The sequence below is a fragment of the Tachyglossus aculeatus genome, chromosome 3, assembly GCF_015852505.1.
Source record: "Tachyglossus aculeatus isolate mTacAcu1 chromosome 3, mTacAcu1.pri, whole genome shotgun sequence".
NCBI lineage: Eukaryota > Metazoa > Chordata > Mammalia > Monotremata > Tachyglossidae > Tachyglossus > Tachyglossus aculeatus.
This window is the reverse complement of record NC_052068.1, coordinates 35,167,054-35,194,081: the sequence shown is the minus strand read 5'-3', so window position 1 is coordinate 35,194,081 and position 27,028 is coordinate 35,167,054. Positions and strand designations below refer to the sequence as shown.

Here is a 27,028-nt window from a genome sequence, read left to right as displayed (position 1 = left end):
AGAGTTATCTTTACCCTTTCTCCCTTTTCCTTTCCTTCATTCCTCCCCATTTGGCTTTTTCTTTTAGCCAAATGAAACCTAATTGGAGGTGACAGGACCCCTACTAAGGAGGGAGAAACTATTCCCAGCATATTATGCTGGGTACCTTGTATTTGGCTCATCCTATTTTTTGAACTCAGAAGACAAAGTGCTCTCCACCCCCTTTTCTTTCTCTCTGTCTTCTGGAGTGCCTTTCATGTGAGAAACCCTGGTATAAGGTGGGAGTAGAGAGGGGACTTGAACAGAAATAACTCATTTCTGGCCTTGAGCCCGGGATATAGAACTGTTTCTTGATCCTAACATTTAAAGAATCAACTTCTTTTCCGGGCTAACTACTAGCATGTGTGTAGCTGGCCCTAAACCATTCCTTGTGACACCAAAGCTAGTAGCAAATGCTCACAGCATCCTGGACTTTAGCTTCTTGCATTTCCTCCTAAAATCTCTGAGCAGCACCTGCAACCAGTGAAGATTTATTTCCCTTCCCACCTCTCCCAAATAGATTTCACCTTTTCCCAGCTTCTCTAAGAGAGACTTTCTTGATGCCAATTAGGATTTAATAGGCAACCTAAGTGAAGTAATCATGGCTGACTTGTCTGGGAGACTCAGGATTGGTGTGTCTGAACAAGCAAAGATTTAGAAAAGATTAGATAGTCCAAGCACCCAGGTGGGCAAGACACAGGTATATTAACCAGGCAGATGATCTTGACGGTCTGACTCTACTCTCGAACACGCGGATGATTATTGGAGCGTGTCTTTGGAAAATCAGCTCCTGAATGGGGCCAGGTCTCATTTTACACACACACACAGCTCCCCCTGCACCCCCCGCCTTAGTTGCTAGGTAAGAGCTAGCCAGGAATCAGCCAACTCTAGTAAACGACTCCCCTTAATCATCATGAAGGGAGGCCTCCAGGGAGGTGTAAAGAGCAGAGAAGGCAAAGAAAGTCAAGAACAAAGCTATAAAAAAGAAATCGCATTTTGGTGCTAGAGTAATTTAAGAAATAAAAAGGCAAGATTGATTATCCAAGAGGCCAGGCAGCCTGGGAAACACCTTGCCTTCTGGCTGTGTCGTTTCTCCTGGATGGTCACCCCAGCAACCCAATTGATCTGGCCCCATTCAAAAGGACATTTGTTTTTTCAGGGTCCCAATCACCCCATCAGCCTTCGAGCCAGTCACTCAGGCATCCAGTCCCGAGTGGGAGACTGCATTCAGGATCATGTGGATTGTAACTGAGCGTGTCTGTTATTTTCAGCAGACCTTGGCTCCCCACTAGCCAAATTCCCCGAGTTCCAGCCCCTGCACCCCACCACCACCCCATGTCTGAGCTCTCACCCAGTCGTGACAGTCATGTTCTACATAACCATTTTTCTCCTCCAACAGCAGTGAGAGTGATGAGCGCCTCAGGCCACTGTTCTTTAGCTTGGAGTCTGGTTCCTTCATTATGATAAAATGGCCCTGTCTGCAGCAATTTCGCTTGATTTCATTTGGGAATAGGAATATTGCCTTGTAAAGCAATGTTACGAGACATCAATTGTTTAATTTCAGCATAATACATGCAGATCTAAGCCCTAGCTTCTCACAAGGGATGAAGCGTTCCTGGATCCCACTAAGAGCCTTCGTGGGTCCCTGGGGTTCTTACCCACCTTCTCTGCCGGGAGCTGGTCGGAAAGTTGAGGTGAAGAGAAGAGTTGGGCAATTTTCCAGTTGATTTGCTCCATGTAGACAGTCCAGCTTGATCAGTTTAGGAAAAAAAAATGACTCTGGGTTCTACGTTTTCTGTGCGGACTGTCTTCATGAAAGGAGAAAATTAATCAGATAATTGCTTGATCCGTGGGTTGTGTGTACCCAGCCATTTTTGGGCTTTCCTAGAATAAAAAGTAGGTTAAGGAAGACTTACCTTTGAATGGTGAATGTGGCTGCCAACTGTTTGAGAAGCAGTGTGGCCAAGTGGCTACTGCACAGGCCTGGGAGTTAGAAGGTCATGGGTTCCAATCCCAGCTCCGCCACTTCTCTGCTGTGTGACCTTGGGCAAGTCACTTAACTTCTCTGTGCCTCAGTTACCTCATCTGTTAAATGGGGATTAAGACTGTGAGCCCCATGTGGGGCAACCTGATTACCTTGTATCCCTCCAGCATTTAGAACAGTGCTTGGCACATAGTAAGCACTTAACAAATACCATCATTATTATTATTATTATCTACTCCAGCACTTGGATCAGTGTTTGGCACATAGCACTTAACAAGTACCATGATTATTATTATTATTATTATTTCATTCAATCGTATTTATTAAGCACTTACTGTGTACAGGTATTTGAGGGCATGTATGTCCAGGACCAGCTGAGAGAAGCCTGTCAGCAGCTTCTGAAAGAAAATAAGATGAAAAATACATCCTAGAACCTACTGGAAACTTTGTTAGCCTAGCAGTAAGACCCTAAGTGATAAAATTATCTGACCGTCCCCACCGCAACTAGGCCTTAGCTTCCCCGTTTTTAGTCAATCAATCTGTTGTATTTATTGAGTGCTTTCTATGTGCAGATTACTGTTTTAAGTGGTAGGATGCAATGCAATAGAATTAGGGATACAATCCCTGCCCATAACAAGGTTACAGTCCAGTGGAGGAGACTGACATCAATATAAATAAGTAATTTACAATATGTAATAGTATATATTCTAAAGTGAGGGTGGTAGAACACTAGAGACCCTTAACTGAAAAACATAACAAGAAAGTTCCAACGCACCATTCCTCTTCAATATCCCCCAAGTCGATTGAGCATCTCCTTTGTGCGGGTCACTGTGGCTGATGCTCTTTTAGACTGTGAGCCCACTGTTGGGTAGGGACTGTCTCTACATGTTGCCAATTTGTACTTCCCAAGAGCTTAGTACAGTGCTCTGCACATAGTAAGTGCTCAATAAATACAATTGATGATGATGCTCAAAAATCCGATCAAGGAGACCAGCAAGTACCAATTGTCAAATTTACAATAGGTTAAAGAGTAAAATGAAAGACAGATGATCTTTAAAAGCCCCAAAGAAATCAACAAACCAAATGAACAGAGGCAAGGGAGGAGGTGCTTTGCTTCTGGAATTTTCATTCGAGCTACTCTGGGCTCAATGCTAAGGGTGGTTGCCCAGAATAGTGGGTTCAGAAAATGCCTCTTGGAAGAAGTGACTTTCAGAGGGCAGGAAATAAGGCGAGGGACATGGTTTGGTGCTGCTGAGGCGATTGACTTGGCGGACCACGGAGTTACTCCAAGCCAGTGGGGCCCCGTGGAAAGAGCTTGAGCCTGGAAGTCAGAGGACCTGGGTTCTAATTCAGGCTCTGCCAGTTATTTGCTATGAGACCTTGGGCAAGTCCCTTAACTTCTCCGTGCCTCAGTCCCCTCATCCATAAAGTGGGCATTAAATCCTCCTCCCTCCGACTTAGACGGTAAGCTCTTTCTGCTTGACACCTAGAAAGTGCTTAACAAATACCATTTTTAAAAAAAGACAGCTGGACAAGCCCTCCTTAGCTGGGCTTGGACCAGGGGAAATAGTGGAGGTGGGAATTTCAGGACAGAGAGCAGGCTGTTCCTTAGCAGGTTTTAGAGGTTTGAGGAGAAAACTCCTCTGACTGAGGCAATATGTGGGTTTTTGACAATAACCTTTACTGGGCTGAAGGATTGTTTTGGGGGAAAAGTTATAAAGCTGAAGTGTCTCAGCTGGGCTGATTTGGGGAAGACTCACCTTTCCTTGAGGCTTACGAATATTTGGATAAAAAGCCAGAGAGGGGCAACCAAGTGTGAGAGACTGACACCAGAGAGCCGGCCCCTCCTTGACTGAGCTTCTTCTAGATTAGGTGGTGGAGTTTCACCATCTGTCAGGGCAGATATGGGCTGGCAGCAGCTGCCACACTTCACTGAGCATCCTTCCACCCACAGAAGCCTCTGTTACCTGGGCAGATCAGTTTCAGGAACCTGTATGTGTGTGCACGCACACATACACACTCCCGCCCCCAGCTGCTGACTAGTTTCCTTGGATTTTAGCTGAGGACTAGCTGCTGACTGAAGCCTCGCAGACAATAATAGTAATAACAATAATTGTGGCATTTGTTAAGCACTTACTATGTGCCAGGCACTGTACTAAGCTCTGGGATGGATACAAGCAAATTGGGTTAGACACAGTTCCTGTCCCTTGTGGGGCTCAGAGTCTCCATCCCCATTTTACAGATGAGGTAACTGAGGCCCAGAGAAGTTAAATGATTTGTCCAAGGTCACACGGCAGACAAGTGGTGGAGAAGGGATTAGAACCCATGACCTTTTGACTAGCAAGACCGTACTCTATCCATTAAGCCATGCTGCTTCTCTTACAGACACATGATGCAGTGGATTCTCTATATGTGTGAGGACATTGTCTTCACTGTAAGAAACTGCCGAGTCTTCCCTCCCTGATCCCTTCGGTTCAGCCTCCTTCAGGCTCCTGAAGTCAGGGTCAGGCAGGAGAGTTTTCTCCTTATTTACTTTTCTGAACAGATTAACTTCCACTAGAGTGTAAGCTTTTAAAGGGCAGGGATCGTGTCTACCAAGTGCTAGCATAGTGCTCAGCACATAATAAGCCCTCAATTAATATCTTTGATTGGCTCAAAAAAGCTCCCTCCCATGGAATTATCAGCATATGTGATCCCAAAGATTATTGGCTGCAAAGTAGCGTTTAGGGTTTTTTTATGGTATTTGTTTAAGTACTTGCTTTGTGCCAGTCACTGTACTAAGTGCAGGAGTAGATACAAGCTAATCAGGTTGGACGCTTTCCATGTCCCACATGGTGCTCACAGTCTTCATCCCCGTTCATTCATTCGATCGTATTTATTGAGCGCTTACTGTGTGCAGAGCACTGTACTAAGCGCTTGGGAAGTACAAGTTGGCAACATATAGAGAGGGTTCCTGCGCAATAACGGGCTCTGAGGCACAGAGAAGTGAAGTGACATGCCCAAAGTCATACAGCTGACAAACGGCCGAGCTGGGATTAGAACCCAGATCCTTCTGACTTCCAGGATCCTGCTCTATCCACTAGGCCACACTGCTTGTCTAGTTTCATCCCCTGCGCAGAGTCCCCTCACCTGGGCACGGTCCTCGGGCGGATGGCCAGCATCCTCAGCTCCACTGTCTTTCCCCGCAGGAGAACGGGACGGTCAAGAAGATCATCAGCCAGATGACGCAGAACCTCCTGTTGTCCCTGGCTGCCCGGAATCAGTTCCAGGAGATCCGAGAGAAGTTCCGCCAGCCCGCCGTAGACAAAGGCACCATCCTGAAAGCCAAGCCCCAGGCCCCGCAGAAGGACGTCCTTAGTGTGTGCTGTGACCCGCTCGTCCTGGCCCAGCAGCTCACCCACATTGAACTGGTCAGTCCCTCAGCTTTCCCCTCCTCCACCAGGTCCGGTCTAATTTCCTGGAGCTTAAAGAAACCAAGGCCGGGTGAGCCTGGGCAGCCCAGGGGGAATGAGAAGCAACGTGGCGCAATGGAAAGAGCCTGGGCTTTGGAGTCAGAGGTCATGGGTTCAAATCCTAGCTCCCCCAGTTGTCACCTGTGTGACTTTGGGCAAGTCACTTCATTTCTCTGGGCCTCCGTTCCCTCATCTGGCAAATGAGGATGAAGACTGGGAGCCCCCCGTGGGACAACCTGATCACCTTGTAATAATAATAATGATGTTGGTATTTATTAAGCGCTTACTATGTGCAAAGCACTGTTCTAAGCGGTGGGGTAGGTACAAAGTAATCAGGTTGTCCCACGAGGGGCTCACAGTCTTCATCCCCATTTTACAGATGAGGGAACTGAGGCCCAGAGAAGTGAAGTGACTTGCCCAAAGTCACACAGCTGACAAGTGGCGGAGCTGGGATTTGAACCCACGGCCTCTGACTCCAAAGCCCGGGCTCTTTCCACTGAGCCACGCTGCTTGTAACCTCCCCAGCACTGAGAACAGTGCTTTGCAAATAGTAAGTGCTTAATAAATGCCATCATTATTATTATTACTATTATTATTATAATCTGCAGCACAGCAAGGCACTGCCAGAGAGGGGTCAGGGCCAGCCTTCTTTCTGCTGTGTCAAAGGCCTGAGAAGAGAGAGAGGTAGAGGGGGTGGGGGGCCGGGGGTCAAACTTTCATTGGCCATTCAGCCTCACCCCCTTCTAGACTGTGAGCCCGCTGTTGGGTAGGGACCGTCTCCATATGTTGCAAACTTGTACTTCCCAAGAGCTTAGTACAGTGGTCTGCATACAATAAGCGCTCAATAAATACGATTGAATGAATGAAAGGTCCTGGGATTGTCCAAAGCTGCTGATGTGAAGGGAAACAGCCAGGTGGGAATAGTGGGTGCCCTCTGGCTACACCCATGTGATGGGGGAAGAGGAATTTAATAATTATGACATTTAAGCACTTACTATATGCCAGACACTGTACTAAGCACTGGCGGTGGATACAAGCAAATTGGGTTGGACATAGTCCCTGTCCCATGGGGCGCTCACAGTCTCAGTTCCCTTTTTACAGATGAGGTAGCTGAGGCCCAGAGAAGTTAAGTGACTTGCCCAAGATCCCACAGCAGACAAGGGGCGGAGCCAGGATTAGAACCCATGACCTTCTAACTCCTAGGCCTGGGCTCTATCCACTATGTCATGCTGCTTCCCTACTGGTTACTAGCTGATGGTTACTAGGATGGTCCCCCAGACAAGGGAGAGGACCCAAAGAGTGGCCAAAAACCAGGATTCTGGGCTCAGAGACCCAAGGTCGCCGGGAGCTTGTTGCCAGACGGTTAAGCTCCGGAAGCGAACGGTTTTAAAACCGGGCTCTGACTGACCCAGAGAAGGGAAGGGGCTCAGAACACCACTGCGTTTCCTCTCTGGACCCCAAACACTCACATTCCTCCTCTGTCTGTGCAGGAAAGAGTGAGCAACATTTACCCCGAGGACCTGATGCAAATCGTCAGCCACATGGACTCTCTGGATAATCACAAGGTGGGTGTGGATAAAGTTTCCAGACCGGGGCTCCCTGGGGATCCCTTGGAGGCTACCATCTTCCCAGCTGGATGGCTCACAGGGACCGAGCCATGACCAACGTTATTCATCTCGGCTCTAAATCGCCAGATTCCATCCTGTTTCCCTTGCTGACTCACCAGCTCAGCAGGTCGTCTTCTTTGGAACTCAGTCGTATTTATTAAGCACGTACTGTGCGCCGAGCAGCGTACTGACTGCTTGGGAGAATACAAAATAACAATATAACAGACACTTTCCCCGCCCACAGCGAACTTATGGTCTATGAGCTTACTCTCCTTGCTGACTAGGTCGTAGACTGAGGTGGTTGGAACACTCTCTTGGCTTGTTTCAGCTCCCCAGGTTGTGGTGACGAGTTCTCGATGATGGTGATGATTGTGGTACTTGTTGAGCACTTCCGATGTGCCAGGCACTGTTGTAAGCGCTGGGGTAGATACAAAATAATAGGTCGGAATTAGTCCCTGCCCCACTTGGGGCTCACATTCTTAATTCATCGTCATCATCATCAATCGTATTTATTGAGCGCTTACTATGTGCAGAGCACTGTCCTAAGCGCTTGGGAAGTACAAGTTGGCAACATATAGAGACAGTCCCTCCCCAACAGTGGGCTCACAGTCTAAAAGGGGGAGACAGAGAACAAAACCAAACATACTAACAAAATAAAATAATTCAGAAGCAGCTTAGTGGAAAGAGCACGGGCTTGGGAGCCAGGGGACGTGGGTTCTAATCCCGGCTCTGCCACTTGTCAGCTGTGTGACTTGGGGCAAGTCACTTAACTTCTCTGGGCCTCAGTTACCTCATCTTTAAAATGGGATTAAGACTGTGAGCCCCATCTGGGACAACCTGATAACCTTGTATCTCCCTCAGCGCATAGAACAATGCTTGGCACATAGTCAGTGCTTAATAAATACCATTAAAAAAATTCCCATTTTACAGATGAGGGGACTGACGCACAGAGAAGTTAACTGACTTGCCCAAGTTCACACAGCAGACAAGTGGTGGAGGTAGGATTAGAACCCAGGTCCTTCTGACTCCCGGGCCCGTGGTCTATTTCTTCTGCAAGTTGAGTTGGATGGGGCACATCATCATCATCATCAATCGTATTTATTGAGCACTTACTGTGTGCAGAGCACTGTACTAAGCGCTTGGGAAGTACAAATTGACAACATATAGAGACAGTCCCTACCCAACAGTGGGCTCACAGTCTAAAAGGGGGAGACAGAGAACAAAACCAAACATACTAACAAAATAAAATAAATAGAATAGATATGTACAAGTAAAATAAATAGATAGAGTAATAAATATGTACAAACATATATATATATATATATATATATATATACAGGTGCTGTGGGGAAGGGAAGGAGGTAAGATGGGGGGATGGAGAGGGGGACGAGGGGGAGAGGAAGGAAGGGGCTCAGTCTGGGAAGGCACATCCAAGCTCAGGAGCCGCAGGTGGGCAGGGGTGTAAGACTGTAAGCTCACTGTGGGCAGGGAATGTGTCTATTGTTATATTGTCGTCTCCTAAGCACTTAATACAGTGCTCTGCACACAGTAAGCGCTCAATAAAGACGATTGAATGAACGAACGGATGGGCTGCTTGATAGGTTTCCAAACTCGGCCCATGCGGAGCGCAAGGAAGGTTGGATGGTCTTTAAGCAGCTTCATTCTGCTTCCGGTGACTTCTAAATAACAGCTGGCCTCGTCCACCACAGCCCCCTAGACCAGCTTGGACAGAGCAGGATTGGCCACCGGACCCACAGCCGGCTCGGAGCTCCTAGGAGAGGCCACTACCTGCAGGCTGGAGTAGAGCTCTTGGCAGGTCCTACGGAGCCCAGGCTAGGGGAGGGGGGTGTATTGGCCTCCCCGTGTTAAGTGGTGGAAGAGGGTCTTCCTGGCTACCCCACGGGGTCTCCTATCATGTGGGGACCAGGGGCAGCTGCAAATTCCATCACTCCCCCTCCCCTACCACCGCCGGGCTGGTCTCTGGGCTGCTGACAGCTGAGGTCTGTGTTCTGTCATTACCTCTCTCTCTGGGTGGCCTAAAAGAAACACCTTTTAAAACCTCAGAGACGGTGGGGGAAACAGCCAAGCCGTGAAGGTCCGAAACTTTGGAATGAATGAACGGGTAGACGAGATGGTTCCTTTGCTTCATGGGAAAGGACACTCCTTGGCATTATTCTGCCAGACCTCCGCTCCCTTCTACCCAGACTCTCTTCCTCGACTGGGGAATCGGAGGGCAACCGAACGCAGAGGGATTTGGAAAGGGTAAAAGAAGGTGTATCTAAAAGACAGGAGACTGGCAGGAGAATATCACTGTAGCAAATCCTTAGGTAGTCATTTACCTCTCCCCCTCTAGGCTGTCAGTCTGTTCTGGGCAGGGAACGTGTCTGATAATCCTGTGTTCTCCCAAGCGTTTAGTCGGGTGCCCTGCTCATAGTAAGCACTCAGTAAATACCATTAATTGATTGACTGATTGAGAATTAGCTCTCTGCCCCTTGCATGGTTCAGCTGTCCAGGCCTATGCTCTTTCCACTAGGCCACCCCACTACCTCCCTTTCTTTGCTCCCAACCTGAAGCCCACCCGCCCAGAATCTCCCCATGAACCCATGATGGCAGGAGTCGACCAAAGCACCTTTCTGGTCCAGCCCCGGCCTCAGATGCAGCCTCTTCTCTTTCAGTGCCGAGGGGACGTCACCAAGACCTATACCCTGGAGGCCTACGACAACTGGTTCAACTGCCTCAGCATGCTGGTGGCCACCGAGATCTGCCGGGTAGGTAGCCTTGATCTGCAGCTAAGAGGTGGCCAGACCCGTTAACCTCCAGCCCCCCTAGTTTTAAGAAAAGCAGGGTGGCTGTGCCGGGAACCGCAGAGGGAGGAAGAGACTTGCCAGGCACCGAACTGGAGAGGTTTAATGAGAGTCGACTTGAAGCAACGTGACATAGGTCACGCGTGAGCTAATTGAGGCCAATCAACTGGCAGATTAAGCCGATGAGGGAGGAGGAGCTACCGTGAAGCCGCTGTCGCAAAGCCGTGCCTAAATAAAGGATGCAAACGACTCATTCCCCGAGTCATCCCCCCGAGAATAGGGCTCTTTCCTGCCTTGGTATCGGTCTCCAGCTGGACAGAGCGTACCGCTTGGGCTGTACCCCGCCTCGGAAATAAGTGGAAACTGACCCGCCCGGTTTCCAGCCCAGGCCTGAAATAGCCCTTGGGGGAGGCCCGGTCGAAGCTTCGTCCCGGAGGCCCGAGTTATTTGCATTCTGATGACCTCTTCCTTCTCTCCGTTTTTGTCCCCTTCCCGAAACGAGAAGGAAATAACTTCACGAAGGACGGCTTGTTTATGAATGGCTCCCCAGAGCGCTGGGCCCTCATCAAATGTTTGGATGTGACGGAATTACATCTTAACGTGGAGATCTTTGAAAAAAAGATAAACGACAAATGGGAACTTAGTATTCTTTGGGCTGTTCTTCCCCCACCCCTCTGCCCCCAATCGGTCTTCATCAAGGCCCCTCAGGAAGGGACGGGGAAGGGAATTGTAGCAATATCAATTCCAATATTCTGTCCAGCTGTCACTGCTCGGAGCCCCCAACAGCTCCCCTGGGGAACATGGGCTCTTCCCACAGAAGTTAATCAGAGGCCAATTCTTTGCTCCAGGTGGTGAAGAAGAAGCAGCGGACGAGAATGGTGGAGTTCTTCATCGATGTCGCCAGAGAGTGCTTTAACATTGGGAACTTCAACTCGATGATGGCTATTATCTGTGAGTCTCCAGCCTTCCGAAGGCTAACTCGAACCCAACTTCCCTCTCCCCTGGCCACTGTCTCCCATCCCCTGGGCCTCCATATGGGCTCATGACCACTTCATCTCTCTGTGCCTCAGTTACCTCATCTGTAAAATGGAGAATAAGACTGTGAGTCCCGTGCGGGACTGGGATTGTGTCCAACCTAATTAACTTGTAATAACAATAATACTAATACTTGTATTTGTTAAGTGCCAGGTGCTGTACTAAGCACTGGGGTGGGTGCAAGCAAATTGGGTTGGACATAGTCCCTGTTCCATGTGGGGCTCACAGCACCAATATCCATTTTACAAACAAGGTAACTGAGGCACAGAGAAGTGAAGTGACTTGCCCAAGGTCACAGGATTAGATCCCATGCCCTTCTGACTCCCAGGGCAATGTTATATCCACTATACCATGCTGCTTCTAGTGTTTGACACATAGCAAGCACTTAACAAATGCCACTATTATTATTGTTAATAATAATAAATACTCAGAAGGGGTTAACTAAGTGGTTCTGGGTAATGGGAGGTTCTTCCTCTCCTCTCCCCACTTTCACAGTACAGAGCTGGGCAACACATTTCTGCTAAAAATATAGGATGTAGGTGGCACTAATATTTTCAATACGAGCTGCCCTTTTAAACTGACATGCAACTTGCTTCTGCTTTCAGCTGGAATGAACTTGAGCCCTGTGGCCCGGCTAAAGAAAACCTGGTCCAAAGTCAAGACAGCCAAGTTCGATGTTTTAGAGGTATGTGCCGGACCCCAGGGCGTGATTCAAGGAATAATGGCTCCTCTGGAGTCAGCTTGGGCATAAAGCAGGGCCGGAGTGACAAATTTACCTGCGTAGCCTACAGTTTGAAAATGAAGTAATGATATATGGACCAAAGTTGGTCTAAAGATCGACCCTAGAACTGATTAAAAAAGCCTTTACCTTAGGCCACTTTTCCTAGTTATTTTTTTTTACAAAAATTGGCAGTTCAACCAGAAAAAGGCTTAGCAGAAAGTTATCATCATTCTCTCTTACTTCAGTGCTGCTTCTCTTTTCTCAATCCTGTTTCTCCCGCTGCTAATTCTGTTGTATGGTACTCTCCCAAGCGCTTAGTACAATGCTCTTTGACTTCTCGTTCTCATTCAACCCACATATTCAGTCCGTCACTAAATCCTGTCAGTCCCACGTTCACAACATGGCTAAAATCCACCCTTTCCTCTCCATCCAAACTGACAATTACTTCAGGCCCTTCAAGGCCCTGCTGAGAGCTCACCTCCTCCAGGAGGCCTTCCCAGACTGAGCCCCTTCCTTCCTCTCCCCCTCGTCCCCCTTTCCATCCCCCCCATCTTACCTCCTTCCCTTTCCCACAGCACCTGTACATATGTATATATGTTTGTACATATTTATTACTCTATTTTACTTGTACATATCTATTCTATTTATTTTATTTTGTTAGTATGTTTGGTTTTGGTCTCTGTCTCCCCCTTTTAGACTGTGAGCCCACTGTTGGGTAGGGACTGTCTCTATATGTTGCCAATTTGTACTTCCCGAGCGCTTAGTACAGTGCTCTGCACACAGTAAGTGCTCAATAAATATGATTGATGATGATGACAATTACTCAACCTATCCCACCTGGATTACTGCAACAGTCTCCTTGCTGACCTCCCAGCCTCCTGTCTCTCCCCACTCCAGTCCATACTTTACTCTGCTGCTGCCTGGATTATTTTTCTTCAGAAATGTTCAGAGCAGGTCTCCTCGCTCCTCAAAAAACTCCAGTGGTTGCCCATCCACCTCTGCATCAAACAAAAACTTCTAACCATTGGCACCAGTGGCTTTAAAGCACTCAATCACCTTGCCCCCTCCTTACCTCACCTCACTACTCTTTTACTACAACCCAGCCTGCCCACTTTGCTCCTCTAACGCTAACCTTCTCATCGTGCCTCAGTCTTGCCTGTCTCGCTGCCGACCCCTGGTCCACGTCCTACCTCTGGCCTGGAACGCCCTCCCTCCTCAAATCCTACAGACAATTACTCTCCTCCCCTTCAAAGCCTTTTTGAGGGCACATCTCCTCCAAGAGGCCTTCCCTGACTAAGCCCTTCTTTCCTCTTCTCCCACTCCATCATCTTGACTTTCTCCCTTTGTTCTTCCCCACTCCCAGCCCAGTAATTTTTTTTTTATATTAATGTCTGTCTTCCCCACCCTTCAAACTGTAAACCCATTGTGGGCAGGGAATGTGTCTATTGGTTGTTGTAGTGTACTCTCCCAAATGCTTAGCTCAGTGCTGTGCACACGGTAAGTGCTCAATAAATACAGTTGAATTCATTCATTCAATCATTTATTGAGCACTTACTGTGTGCGGAGCACTGTACTAAGCCCTTGGGAAATACAAGTTGGATGAATGTTCTGCACATAATAATAACAATAAATAATAATAATGGCATTTGTAAGCACTTACTATGTGCAAAGCACTGTACTAAGCGCTTGGATAGATACAAGGTTATCACGTTGTCCCACGCATGGCTCACAGTCTTAATCCCCATTTTACGGGATAGATACAAGTTTACCACATTGTCCCATGCATGGCTCACAGTCTTAATCCCCATTTTATGGGAAAGATACAAGGTTATCACGTTGTCCCATGCATGGCTCACAGTCATTCATTCATTCATTCAATCGTATTTATTGAGCGCTTACTGTGTGCAGAGCACTGTACTAAGCGCTTGGGAAGTACAAGTTGGCAACACATAGAGATGGTCCCTACCCAACAGTGGGCTCACAGTCTAGAAGGGGTAGACAGAGAACAAAACAAAATATATTAACAGAATAAAATAAATAGAATAAATGTGTACAAATAAAATAGAGTAATAAATAAGTACAAACATATATAGATATATACAGGTGCTGTGAGGAAGGGAAGGAGGTAAGGTGGCGGGGATGGAGAGGGGAAGGAGGGGGCTCAGTCTGGGAAGGCCTCCTGGAGGAGGTGAGCTCTCAATAGGGCCTTGAAGGGAGGAAGAGAGCTAGTTTGGCAGATGTATGGAAGGAGGGCATTCCAGGCCAGGGGGATGACGTGGGCCGGGGGTCGACGGCAGGACAGGCGAGAACGAGGCACGGTGAGGAGATTAGCGGCAGAGGAGCGGAGGTTGCGGGCTGGGCTGGAGAAGGAGAGAAGGGAGGTGAGGTAGGAGGGGGTGAGGTGATGGACAGCCTTGAAGCCGAGGGTGAGGAGTTTCTGCCTGATGCGTAGGTTGATTGGTCGCCACTGGAGAGAGCCCACTGTTGGGTAGGGACTGTCTCTATATGTTGCCAACTTGTATTTCCCAAGCGCTTAGTACAGTGCTCTGCACACAGTAAGCGCTCAATAAATACGATTGATTAATCCCCATTTTACAGACGAGGTAACTGAGGCACAGGGAAGTTAAGTGACTTGCCCAGAGTCACCCAGCTGACAAGTGGCAGAGCTGGGATAGTAAGCGCTCAATAAATACCATTGTTTGATTGATTTAAGCGTCTCCTAAACAATTGCAACAACTCCAGTGACCCGTTCACCGCTCAATACCCCCTGATGTTCAGACCAATCACCCGCACACCAATCTTTAGAAACTTATCCTTGCATGACTTTCCAAACTGTTGTAATTCCTGATGAGAGAGCGCCCTCTAGTGGATAATGTGGATTCTCTCCTAAAAATAATAAATAATGATGGCATTTATTAAGCGCTTACTATGTGCAAAGCACTGTTCTAAGCGCTGGGGAGTTTACAAGGTGATCATGTTGTCCCACGGGGGTGGCTCACAGTCTTCATCCCCATTTGACAGATGAGGGAACTGAGGCCCAGAGAAGTGAAGTGACTTGCCCAAAGTCACACAGCTGACAGTTGGCGGAGCCGGAGCCCCTCGCCTCCCTCTCCATCCCCCCCATCTTACCTCCTTCCCATCCCCACAGCACCTGTATATATGTATATATATATTTGTACATATTTATTACTCTATTTATTTAACTTGTACATATCTATCCTATTTATTTTATTTTGTTAGTATGTTTGGTTTTGTTCTCTGTCTCCCCCTTTCAGACTGTGAGCCCACTGTTGGGTAGGGACTGTCTCTATATGTTGCCAATTTGTACGTCCCAAGCGCTTAGTACAGTGCTCTGCATATAGTAACCGCTCAATAAATACGATTGATTGATTGATTGATTGATTAGAACCCACGACCTTCCGACTCCCAAGCCCGGGCTCCTTCCATTGAGCCACGCTGCTTCTAAAAGACCCATCACTTCCTTTCCTAAACTGTTGGGCAAGGCCAGGGGAGATTTGAATAATGATTTTCTTTTTCCCCACAGTTGACACTTCAGTTCAAGTGGGTAGAAACGTAATATATGGAGGTCCTGCTAGACTGTGAGCCCGTTGTTGGGTAGGGACCGTCTCTATATGTTGCCAACTTGTACTTCCCAAGCGCTTAGTACAGTGCCCTGCACACAGTAAGTGCTCAATAAATACGAATGAATGAATGAGTTCAATGAACTGTGCTAAGCTCTTAGGAAAATGTAACCAAAGCACAAAGCACTTTCCCCATCCATAGAAATGCCACACTATGGAAAAGGAGTTTTTAAAGACATCTCTCCCTCCTCCCCACTTTGAAACTGTCTCACCCTTCTAGACTGTGAGCCCGTTGTTGGGTAGGGACCGTCTCTATATGTTGCCGACTTGTGCTTCCCAAGCGCTTAGTACAGTGCTCTGCACACAGTAAAGCGCTCAATAAATACGATTGAATGAATGATTGAATGAATGAAACAGAGGGTACAGAACCCAGAGCCAGGGAAGAGGAGAACAAAATTTTTACCATCCAATGTACGCAGTCCCTCCTTCTTCATATCTGACAGATGATCACTCTCCCCACCTTCAAAGCCTTATTATTCATTCAGTCGTATTTATTGAGCACTTACTATGTGTAAAGCCCTGTACTAGGCACTTGGGAAAGTACAATACAGCAACAAAGAGTAACAATCCCTGCCCACAACAAGCTCACAGTCCGGAGTGGGGGAGACGGCCAGCAATGCAAATAAACAGACATCAATATAAATAAATAAAATTACAGATCTATGCATAGTGCTCTGGGGCGGGGAGGGGAGGAAGAGCAAAGGGAGCAAGTCAGGGTTATGCAGAAGGGAGTGGGAGATGAAGAAAAATAGGGTTTAGTCTGGGAAGACCTCTTGGAGGAGATGTGCCTTCAGTAAGGCTTTGAAAGGGAGGCGAAAGTAATTGTCTGGCGGATTTGAGGAGGGAGGGCACTCCAGGTCAGATTTTATTTTGTTAGTATGTTTGGTTTTGTTCTCTGTCTCCCCCTTTTAGACTGTGAGCCCACTGTTGGGTAGGGACTGTCTCTATACATTGCCAACTTGTACTTCCCAAGCGCTTAGTACAGTGCTGTGCACACAGTAAGCGCTCAATAAATACGATTGATGATGTGGGCCAGGGGTCAGCGGCGAGACGGGTGAAATCGCGGCAAATGAGGTTAGCACCAGAAGAGCGAAGTGTGCGGGTTGGATTGTAGAAGGAGGGAAGCCAGGTGAGGTAGGAGGGGGTGAGGTGATAGAGTGATTTAAAGCCAGTGATAAGGAACTTTTTCTTTTTTTTTTGATATGGAGATGGATAGGCAACTACTGGAGATTTTTGAGCAGGGGGGGTGACTTGTCCTGGAGAAAGTTGATCCGGGCAGTGGAGTGAAATATAGACTGGAGTGGGGAGAGGCAGGAGGTTGGGAGGTCTGAAAGGAGGCTGTTGCAGTAATCAGCCCGGGTAGCTCAGTCGGTAGAACATCAGACTTTTAATCTGAGGGTCCAGGGTTCAAGTCCCTGTTTGGCGTGATTTTTCTCCCCCTTTTAGACTGTGAGCCCACTGTTGGGTAGGGACTGTCTCATATGTTGCCAACTTGTACTTCCCAAGCGCTTAGTACAGTGCTCTGCACACAGTAAAGCGCTCAATAAATACAATTGATGATGATGATGATGATAATCTAGCCAGGATAGGATGAGTGATTCCACATCTCCTTCAAGAGGCCTTCCCCAACCAAGCCCTCATCTCCTGTTCTCCCACTCTCCACTGAGTCGACCTAGTACTAGGATTTGCACCCTTTATTCACCCCTCCTTCAACCCTATAGCACTTTTGTACACATCTGTAATTTATTTATATCAATGCCTGCCTCCCCCTTTAGACTGTAAGGTCATTATGAGCGGGAAACATGTCTACCACCTCTATTATACGGTACTCTCCCAAGTGTTTAGTACAGTGCTCTGCCCATAGTAAATGCTCAATAAATACAATGAACTGGAAGGTCATTGTGGGCAGGGAACGTGCCTGCTAACTCTGTTTTAATGCACTCTCTCAAGTACTTAGTACAGTGTTCTGCTTTTAGTAAATGCTCAATAAATACCCATTTCTCGATAGACTGACACAATCAGTTGACTGTTGTCCCCTTTCCCTTCTGCAGCATCATATGGATCCCTCCAGTAACTTTTGTAACTACCGCACAGCCCTACAAGGGGCTGCCCAAAGGTCCCAGACAGCCAACAGCAGCCGAGAGAAGATTGTCATCCCCGTTTTCAACCTCTTCATCAAAGATATTTACTTCCTGCACAAAATACACACCAACCGCTTACCCAGTGGGCAAATCAACTTCAAGGTAAGGTCTGGAATTCCCAGTTCAAAATGTATTATAACCGCCCGCTTTGTGCCATCCTGCAGAGCAAAATTCTTACCCATGGGCAAGGCAGGATAGAGAGAGAGAGATAAACAGTCACTTAACAAGTCACTTAACTTCTCTGCGCCTCAGTTACCTCATCTGTAAAATGGGGATGAAGACTGTGAGCCCCACGTGGGACAACTTGATCACCTTGTATCCCCCCAGCGCTTAGAACAGTGCTCTGCACATAGTAAGCGCTTAATAAATGCCATCATCATCAAATAGGGAGAAATAGAGACCAACCACACTATGTGCAAGAAAACCATAACCTTTCCTGAAACCGAAACAGCCAAATGGAGTTAGCATCTGAATTGATGTTTAGAAAGCAAATCAGACCAGATGCAGCAGCTCTGAAGGTAACCGCAGTATAGTCATTCATTCATTCAATCGTATTTATTGAGCGCTTACTGTGTGCAGAGCACTGTACTAAGCGCTTGGGAAGTACAGATGGTCAACATATAGAGACGGTCCCTACCCAACAACGGGCTCACAGTCTAGGAATTAGTTCAGTGAGGGGAATGAGCTTCCTTCATGTTCGATGGAGGAGTCACCCTGAAGATGATTGCTATTTTATAAAAAAAATGTCAACATAATAAGCTGCCAATCTTCTAGTCTGCAAGCTTGTTGTGGGCAGGGAACCTGTTTACCAACTCAGTGATTATTAACTCAGTGCTCCGCACATAATGAGTGTTCAGTAAATAGAATTGATGGGTAGATTGATTGACTTAGTAATGTCTTAACTGTCATGCAGGGACCACTATCTAGAGGCCTAAGTGCCTCTCACAAACTCCCAGAAGAGATCAGGGGCATAGAAATTAGTAAAGTCAAGATCGGACCACCACCTAAAGGCCCAAGTGCCTTTCACAAACTCCCAGAAGAGATCAGGGACGTAGAAATTAGGAAAGTCAAGCTCAGACCACACAAAGACGTGGTATTTTCTTATAAAAGTCTCCTCAATTATTCATAAGTAAAACCTCAGTCAGTGCTGCATCGCAACTGAAAACTGGGCGACAATTCCTGAGGTCAGACTAGCACGGCACACTTCCATCAGCAAGGGGGTGGCTTTCTTTGAGCAAAAGCTTTGTGTGGAAAGACAGTGAGCCCACTGTTGGGTAGGGACTGTCTCTATATGTTGCCAACTTGTACTTCCCAAGTGCTTAGTACAGTGCTCTGCACACAGTAAGCGCTCAATAAATACGATTGATTGACTGAAAGAGAGACAAGGAGACAAAAGAGAAAGGCAGAAGTGCCAGGCAGTGCAAACATGAGCTCAGCAACTCAACAAGGTGGCAACTTTTTGTGTGCCCACTACGGCCAGGACTATGGATCGTGCTTTAGCCTTTTCAGCCTCACCCACGTTCAGTGGTGAACTTCCCTGTCAGTGGTACCTTCTTTGAATAGGGACAGCTGTGCATGACAAGCGTGGGAAGCACCATAGCCTAATGGAAAGAGCACAGGACTGGGAGTCAAAGGACCTGGGTTCTAATCCTGGCTCTGCCACCGGTCTGCTGTGTAACCTTGGGGAAGTTGCTGAACTTCCCAGAATGAGCCCCTTCCTTCCTCTCCCCCTCATCCCCCTCTCCATCCCCCCATCTTACCTCCTTCCCTTCCCCACAGCACCTGTATATGTGTATATATGTTTGTACATATTTCTCTATTTATTTATTTATATGTCTATTCTATTTATTTTATTTTGTTAGTATGTTTGGTTTTGTTCTCTGTCTCCCCCTTTTAGACTGTGAGCCCACTGTTGGGTAGGGACCGTCTCTATATGTTGCCAACTTGTACTTCCCAAGCGCTTAGTACAGTGCTCTGCACACAGTAAGCGCTCAATAAATACGATTGATTGATTGATTGAACTTCTCTGTGCCTCAGTTTCCTCACCTGTAAAATGGGGATTGAATCCTACTTGCTCCTATTTATGCTGTGAGCCCCATGTGGGAGAGGGCTTGTGTCCATTCTGATTTTCTTGTATCTACTCCGGCACTTAGAGAAGTGCTTCAAAGCCCTATTGAGAGTTCACCTCTTCCAGGAGGCCTTCCCAGACTGAGCCCCCTCTTTCCTCTCCCCCTCCCCATCCCTCCTGCCCTACCTCCTTCCCCTCCCCACAGCACCTGCATATATATTTGTACAGATTTATTACTCTATTTATTTTACTTGTACATATTTACTATTCTATTTATTTTGTCAGTGATGTGCATCTAGCTTTACTTCTATTTATTCTGATGACTTGACACCTGACCACATGTTTGTTTTGTTGTCTGTCTCCCCCTTCTAGACTGTGAGTCCGTCGTTGGGTAGGGACCATCTCTATATGTTGCCAACTTGTACTTCCCAAGCGCTTAGTACAGTGCTCTGCACACAGTAAGCGCTCAATAAATACGATTGAATGAATGAATAACAATAATGATGTCATTTGTTAAGTGCTTACTATGTGCAAAGCACTGTCCTAAGCGCTGGGGAGGTTACAAGGTGATCAGGTTGTCCCACGAGGGCTCGCAGTCTAATCCCCATTTTACAGATGAGGTAACTGAGGCCCAGAGAAGTGAAGTGACTTGCCCAAAGTCACACAGCTGCCAATTGGCGGAGCCGGGATTTGAACCCACGACCTCTGACTCCAAAGCCCGTGCTCTTTCCACTGAGCCACACTGCTTCTCTAGCAGCTGGACACATAGGCAGTGCTTAACAACTATCGTTATTATTATTGCATAAGGGGATGGTGACAACTGTTTTTTATTGTTCAATTATTTGCTAAATGAATTACCTCCTCTCTCCTTTTAATTAGCAAATGGAAGTCATTGAACGTGAACTAAATTCCTTTCATCTCTTCTTACCCTTGGTAGAAATTCTGGGAAATTTCCAGGCAAATTCATGACTTCATGACATGGAAACAAGTGGAATGTCCTTTCGAAAAAGACAAGAAGATCCAGAGTTACCTTCTCACAGCACCTATTTATAGCGAAGAAGGTAAAATCCTTTGGGCAGAGAATCAATCAATCAATCGTATTTATTGAGCGCTTACTGTGTGCAGAGCACTGTACTAAGCGCTTGGGAAGTACAAGTTGGCAACATAAGAGAAGTAACGTGACCTAATAGAAACAGCACGGGCTCGGGAGTCAGAAGGGCTGGGTTTTAATTCCGACTTTGCCGCTTGCCTGACTGTAACCGTGGACAAGTCACTAAAGCGCTCTGCGCCTCAGTTTCCTCATCTGTAAAAACGTTCACCCTCCTGCTTAGACTGTGAGCTCCATGAGGGATAGGGACTGTGTCCACAGTGATTATCTTCTCTCTACTCCAATGCATAATAAAGTGCTTGGCACATAGTAGGCGCTTAACAAATATCACAATCATTATCACCACCTTCAACTGTCCCAATCACTTGAAAGGATGTTATACCTGTTTTCTCCTAAACTCAGCCCTGCAGGTCAAACTGGGTTAGGCCAAATCATGACCTATGAGTCCCATTAGGGCGTTGTCTTAATTGTCACCTCTAGTTTCTGAGCTAATGGACAGGAGGAACAGCACTTAATACCCAACAGGGAAGGCAACTTGTGCTCCAAGTCAGACACAACCATCCCCCTGTTCTCCCCCTCAACTTACAGAACCCCAGAGAGCTATTCTTGTGGCTCTAAGGTGCCCTAGCATGGGGAAGGTCTGAAAGAACTTAAATTTGCCATCAAAAACTAAGAATCGACCACATGTAATACAACCTTTTAAGAGGTGCCCCCCCCGCCCCACTGCCCCCAATCTTTCACATTGGCCTCAGACCTTTTCATTCAAACACTGCAATTGGTTTGGGCTTTTTCCCCCCCAAGAAACCTTAAAAATGCTTAGGAATTTTGACCGGGGTGAGGGGAATGATAGGGAGCGGGTGAAGACACAAGAACTTCAAGTTTCTCAAAAATCTTTCTTCTTCTTGTTCAGCTCTGTTTGTAGCCTCCTTTGAGAGTGAAGGCCCAGAAAATCACATGGAAAAAGACAGCTGGAAGACTCTCAGGTACGAAGCTTCTCTTCTTTTACCTCTAAATCAACCCCATGCCCAAAGGCATTCTATTATAACACTGTTTTTTTTTAAAAAAATTCAAGTTAGAGGTTTCTCAGAAAAACAGAGAAGGACCTTTTAGCATGCCTAACATCTTCTTTCTTTCCTCCCTCTCTTAGGACAACTCTTCTCAATCGAGCCTGAAGCCTAGGCGCCAGCTTGCAGAACTTAAAGCGTATAGAACAAGGCCTCACTGGTTGGGGTCTGTTTTGTATATACCCTTTTATGAAAATAGAAATGGAGACTATTTCATGCATCAACCTTAAGGCACTTAAAAAAAAAAAAAACAAATGAAGATTTTTGTTTATTTTATTTTACTGCAGGGCGGGGCCCTGTTCTGAGAGAAGTGTATCGCGGGAGAGGGTGTCCATGGAGATGTCTTATTCTAAAGAAATGTAGTTTATTTTCCTCTTTTGCTTACTTCCATCTAAAAAAAAAACCAAACCAAAAACCAACCAGAACACTGCGCATATCCAGTGCCCTATTAGACATCCTGTACAAAAGCAGTCTGTTATGTCTGGGACTAGTGCCTTATAAGGTACTGAAACTGTCTAGTGTACCTACTCCTTTTGAGCTGGAAGTAAGCAATTAAAATGAGATGGGTATCCAGAAACCATCCACATCTTTGTAAATAAACGGAAAGAAACGTCACATGAACTAGAATATACCTGCCTGTAACAACAAAGGTGCAGCAACACATCTTTATTGTATTGTTTGAAAGATGGAATGACTGCTAGAGGTTTTTCGTTTTGTTTTAATACATTCCGGAAATGGTCCTTTTGAGTTTTGGCTGTCCATAGTTTACATTTTTGTTCTCCTTTGTCAGGGATTTATTAAAAAAAAAATACCCACAAGCTTATAATTAATCTATAAGTTATTTGCATCCTCTCCTTAAAGGCTGAATTTTTCCATACGAGTAATTTGGTATCTTTGTCCTCAGTCACCTTATAGAAAAAGGGAATTTCAAAATAAGGCAAAAGAGGGAAATGTGACACAGAGGTTGGGTAAGATCATCGTTGGCAGACACACTCAAGGATGAGAGAGTGAGAGACAAAGAGACTACAGAATACTGGGATTCTTGGGCATTTAAGCACTTAGTACAGTGCTCTGCACACAGTATGTGCTCAATAAATACGACTGAATGAATTTAAAACCATCCTTTAAACTCCAATGCCAGGTTAAGGTATTTTATACACCCCTGCAACTGTTTTCCATTCCTTCCTTCCAACTTCAATTCACGTGCAATTGTTTCAATACTAAATGAGGCTAACAAAGCCATTTATGGGTACAGTGCGTTCCTTAGAAAAGTCACGAGGCACTTAAGTTGTATCCCAAATTAGAGTACTTTCACTTAACTGACTTATCTTTCCAACTTCCTATCAGGCCCTTTATCTCTCTAAGGGCTTTTACATTTTTAAAGAAACTTACATAGAATTGGAAATGATGCTTCATTTCTGGGCATTAGTTCTCCCAGAAGCCGAAGGGGGATAAAAGCGGGAGACTAGAGTAGATCCGTTGCTCTCCCTGGCAATAGCGCCGAAACAAATGTCATCAGGTGTCTGATGAATTTGTATCAACCCAGTGCTTAGAACAGTGTTTGGCACATAGTAAGCACTTATAAAATACCATTTTAAAAATATGCCAGGGCAGAAGCTGAATGGATACTCCGTTGGAAGGGAGTGGTAGGAAACACTATCTTAGCACAGCCAGCCCAGGAACTGGGGGTGATGACTCTTTCTTGAAATGTGCTGCTATTTTTTCCTGTGCTACAGAACAGAGTTCTCAGCCCTGAGGGTGGGGGTGGGGGTAAGACTATTTATACTGTATTATTACAGTGTTTTGCACTTTTCAAAGATGTTCCAGACCGTACATATTGTCAAACACTATAAAAAGGGATTGTATATCAGCTTTGTTTATGTATTTGAGATAAAGGGATGCTGAAAATTTAAGAAAAAAGTATATATATATATATATATTTGAAATGCAATTTTAGAACACTTTCTGTATATGTACTGAAAAGCTTTCACTTGAATGTGCACTTCACTGGTCAGTCAGTTCTAGTGTTCATTTTCGCCCCCACATTCCTTAAATACTGTGGTTTGCTCTTCTGAATATGAAGCTGTACCATAAAGCAGGATATTCTGTGTTTGGATGTGCTTGCATCAATAAAATCCAAGTTGCTTCAGCATTGACAAACTTTGCATCTCTTTTATGTGCTAGTGTCTTTTAGTAGAGTGAGGGCAGAAATCAGACAGTTTGTCAGATGTAATAAATTCAATATGAAGATAACAACGGTGGTTTTGAAGTTTTAAGACAGATTCCTCCGCTATCATATGCATGCCTGTCCTATTTCTCCATGTCCAATACCTAAGAAGGCTATGGTGGAGTCAGAGGTCATGGGTTCAAATCCCGGCTCCGCCATTGTCGGCTGTGTGACTTTGGGCAAGTCACTTAACTTCTCCAGCCCTCAGTTACCTCATCTGTAAAATGGGGATTAAGACTGTGAACCCCCCTGTGGGACAACCTGATCACCTTGTAACCTCCCCAGCGCTTAGAACAGTGCTTTGCACATAGTAAGTGCTTAATAAATGCCATTATTATTATTAGGGTGAGGGAATCAAGCCTTCAAATGAAAAAATGCTGAGGGTGACTCATTCCTCTTCTGCTTAGCAATTCATTTCTCCCTTCGACTCCCGTACAGCATAAATAATACCATTTTAGTTCAAAAGCAAGATTAGTTTAGTTAGCCAGATGAAGGAACAGGACATGTTCATTATCCTGAAGTCTAAAGGAAATCAAGCAGCAGAGCCAAAAGAAATTTATATAATCCTGTTACTGCCTCTCTGTCATTTTTTTAATGGTAGTTGTTAAGCACTTACTATGTTCCAGGCATTATACTAAGTGCTGGGGTTGAAACAAGCTAATCAGGTTGGAAAAAGACATGTTCTACATAAAGTTCACAGTTTTAATCCCCTTTTTGGAAACAGCACGTGGAAAGAGCACGGGCTTTGGAGTCAGTGGTCATTCATTCAATTGTATTTATTGAGCGCTTACTGTGTGCAGAGCACTGTACTAAGCGCTTGGGAAGTACAATTTGGCAACATATAGAGACGGTCCCTACCCAACAGTGGGCTCACAGTCTAGAAGGGGGAGACAGAGAACAAAATAAAACATATTAGAATAAAAGAGATAGAATAAATATGTACAAGTAAAATAAATAGAGTAATAAATATGTACAAACATATATACATATATACAGGTGCTGTGGGGAAGGGAAGGAGGTAAGGCCGGGGGGAATGCATTCAAATCCCAGCTCTGCCAATTGTCAGATGTGTGACTTTGAGCAAGTCACTTAATTTCTCTGTGCCTCAGTTACCTCATCTGTAAAATGGGGATTAAGACTGTGAACCCCCCGTGGGACAACCTGATCACCTTGTAACCTCCCCTGCACTTAGAACAGTGCTTTGCACATAGTAAGCGCTTAATAAATGCCATTATTATTGTTATTATCTTACAGACGAGGTAACTGAGGCACAAAAAGTTAAAGTGATTTGCCCAAGGTCGCACAACAGAAAGGTGGCAAAGCCAGAATTTGAACCCAGGTCCTCTGACACTCCTAGGCCCATGCTGTTTCCAGTACGCCGTGCTGCTTCTGTGATGATAATCTGAGCCTAAGCGCCGGTGTATGGAGCTGTAGCATTGCACCTTCTGCGCGTGACTTATGAGAGGAGAGGGACAGACCTCAGGATACCCAAACGATGACCATATGGTGAACCAAAATTGGTCAATTGATAACAAGGCAGACAGAAGATTGAAAATCAATAAATGGCATCTATTGGGTATTTACTGTGTGCAGAACACTGTACTAAGTGTTTGGGACCGTACAATAAAATCGAGTCGGCAGATTTGATCCCTGACCACACAAGAAGCTTACATTCTACAAGAAATCTCATTTGAAGGCCTTAAGAGGGGGCATCTAGCAAACATTCACCGCAATTTCTGGGGGTGATGGCGGTAGTATATGCTGAGCACCTACTGGGTGCAATGCTCTGTACTAAATGCCTGGGAAAGCGCATGAGAAACATGGGACATTTCCTGCCTACAAGGAGTTTACACTATCAGGAGAGGCAGATGTAGCACTCTAGACTGTAAACTCGTTGTGGGCAGGGTACAGATCTACCACCTTTATCTTATGCTCCTAAACTCTTGGTACTCTGCACACAGTAGGCACTCAATAAATGCCACTGATGAATAGAGCGAATAATGCATAATAGAGAAGCAGAGTGGCTCAGTGGAAAGAACACGGGCTTGGGAGTCAGAGGTCATGGGTTCAAATCCCGGCTCCGCTGCTTGTCAGCTGTGTGACTTCGGGCAAGTCACTTAACTTCTCTGTGCCTCAGTTACCTCATCTGTAAAATGGGGATTAAGATTGTGAGCCCCACATGGGACAACCTGATCAAGTCCTCCTAGACTGAGAGCCCGTTGTTGGGTAGGGACCGTCTCTATATGTTGCCAACTTGTACTTCCCAATAATAACAATTCTAATGGCATTTATTAAGCGCTTACTATGTGCAAAGCACTGTTCTAAGGTTACAAGGTGATCAGATTGTCCCACGGGGGGCTCACAGTCTTAACCCCCCTTTTACAGATGAGGTGACTGAGGCACAGAGAAGTGAAGTGACTTGCCCACGGTCACACACAGCTCCCAAGGGCTTAGTACAGTGCTCTGTACACAGTAAGCGCTCAATAAATACGATTGAATGAATGAATGCTTAGAACATAGTAAGTGCTTAACAAATACCAAAATTATTATAGAGTGAATAAAGAATTGACTATACAATTGTTTAATTCATTAAGTCAATCGTATTTATTGAGCGCTTACTGTGTACTAGGCGCTTGGGAAGTACAAATCGGCGACAGATAGAGATGGTCCCTACCCAACAACGGGCTCACGGTCTAGAAGGGGGGAGACAACAAAACAAAACAAGTAGACAGGTGTCAATACCATCAGAATAGATAAATAGAATGATAGCTATATGCACATCATTAATAAAAGAGTAATAAATATGTACAAATATACACAAGTGCTGTGGGGAGGGCAGAAGGAGGGAGTGGGGATGATGGGGAGGGGAGGAGGAGAGGAAAAGGGGGGCTCAGCCTGGGAAGGCCTCCTGGAGGAGGTGAGCTCTCAGTAGGGCTTTGAAGGGAGGAAGAGAGCTAGCTTGGTGGATGTGCGGAGGGAGGGCATTTCCAGGCCAGAGGAAGGACGTGGGCTGGGGGTCGATGGCGGGACAGGAGAGAACGAGGCCCGGTGAGGAGATTAGCGGCAGAGGAGCGGAGGGTGCGGGCTGGGCTGGAGAAGGAGAGAAGAGAGGTGAGGTAGGAGGGGGCGAGGGGATGGAGAGGATTGTGGTATTTGTT

The 27,028-nt window shown here is 46.1% G+C and overlaps 1 protein-coding gene and 1 non-coding gene across 5 annotated transcripts in view; both read left to right on the top strand.

Moving 5' to 3' along the window:
* RASGEF1A (RasGEF domain family member 1A) overlaps window positions 1–23,795 on the top strand; it is a 377,771-nt gene extending 353,976 nt beyond the window's left edge. For all 4 annotated transcript variants that reach the window (XM_038743669.1, XM_038743668.1, XM_038743670.1 and 1 more), the window contains exons 5-13: window positions 5,191–5,412; window positions 6,945–7,019; window positions 9,737–9,829; window positions 10,714–10,816; window positions 11,506–11,585; window positions 17,314–17,505; window positions 20,409–20,532; window positions 21,490–21,562; window positions 21,727–23,795. In XM_038743669.1, coding sequence (XP_038599597.1) covers window positions 5,191–5,412; window positions 6,945–7,019; window positions 9,737–9,829; window positions 10,714–10,816; window positions 11,506–11,585; window positions 17,314–17,505; window positions 20,409–20,532; window positions 21,490–21,562; window positions 21,727–21,751 — 987 coding nt within the window. In that variant the 3' untranslated portion in view covers window positions 21,752–23,795. The remainder of the gene's footprint in view (window positions 1–5,190; window positions 5,413–6,944; window positions 7,020–9,736; window positions 9,830–10,713; window positions 10,817–11,505; window positions 11,586–17,313; window positions 17,506–20,408; window positions 20,533–21,489; window positions 21,563–21,726) is intronic.
* Window positions 16,616–16,689, top strand: TRNAK-UUU. The gene has a single exon. It is a non-coding gene; the product is annotated as a tRNA-Lys (tRNA).
* Window positions 23,796–27,028: the final 3,233 nt, after the last annotated feature.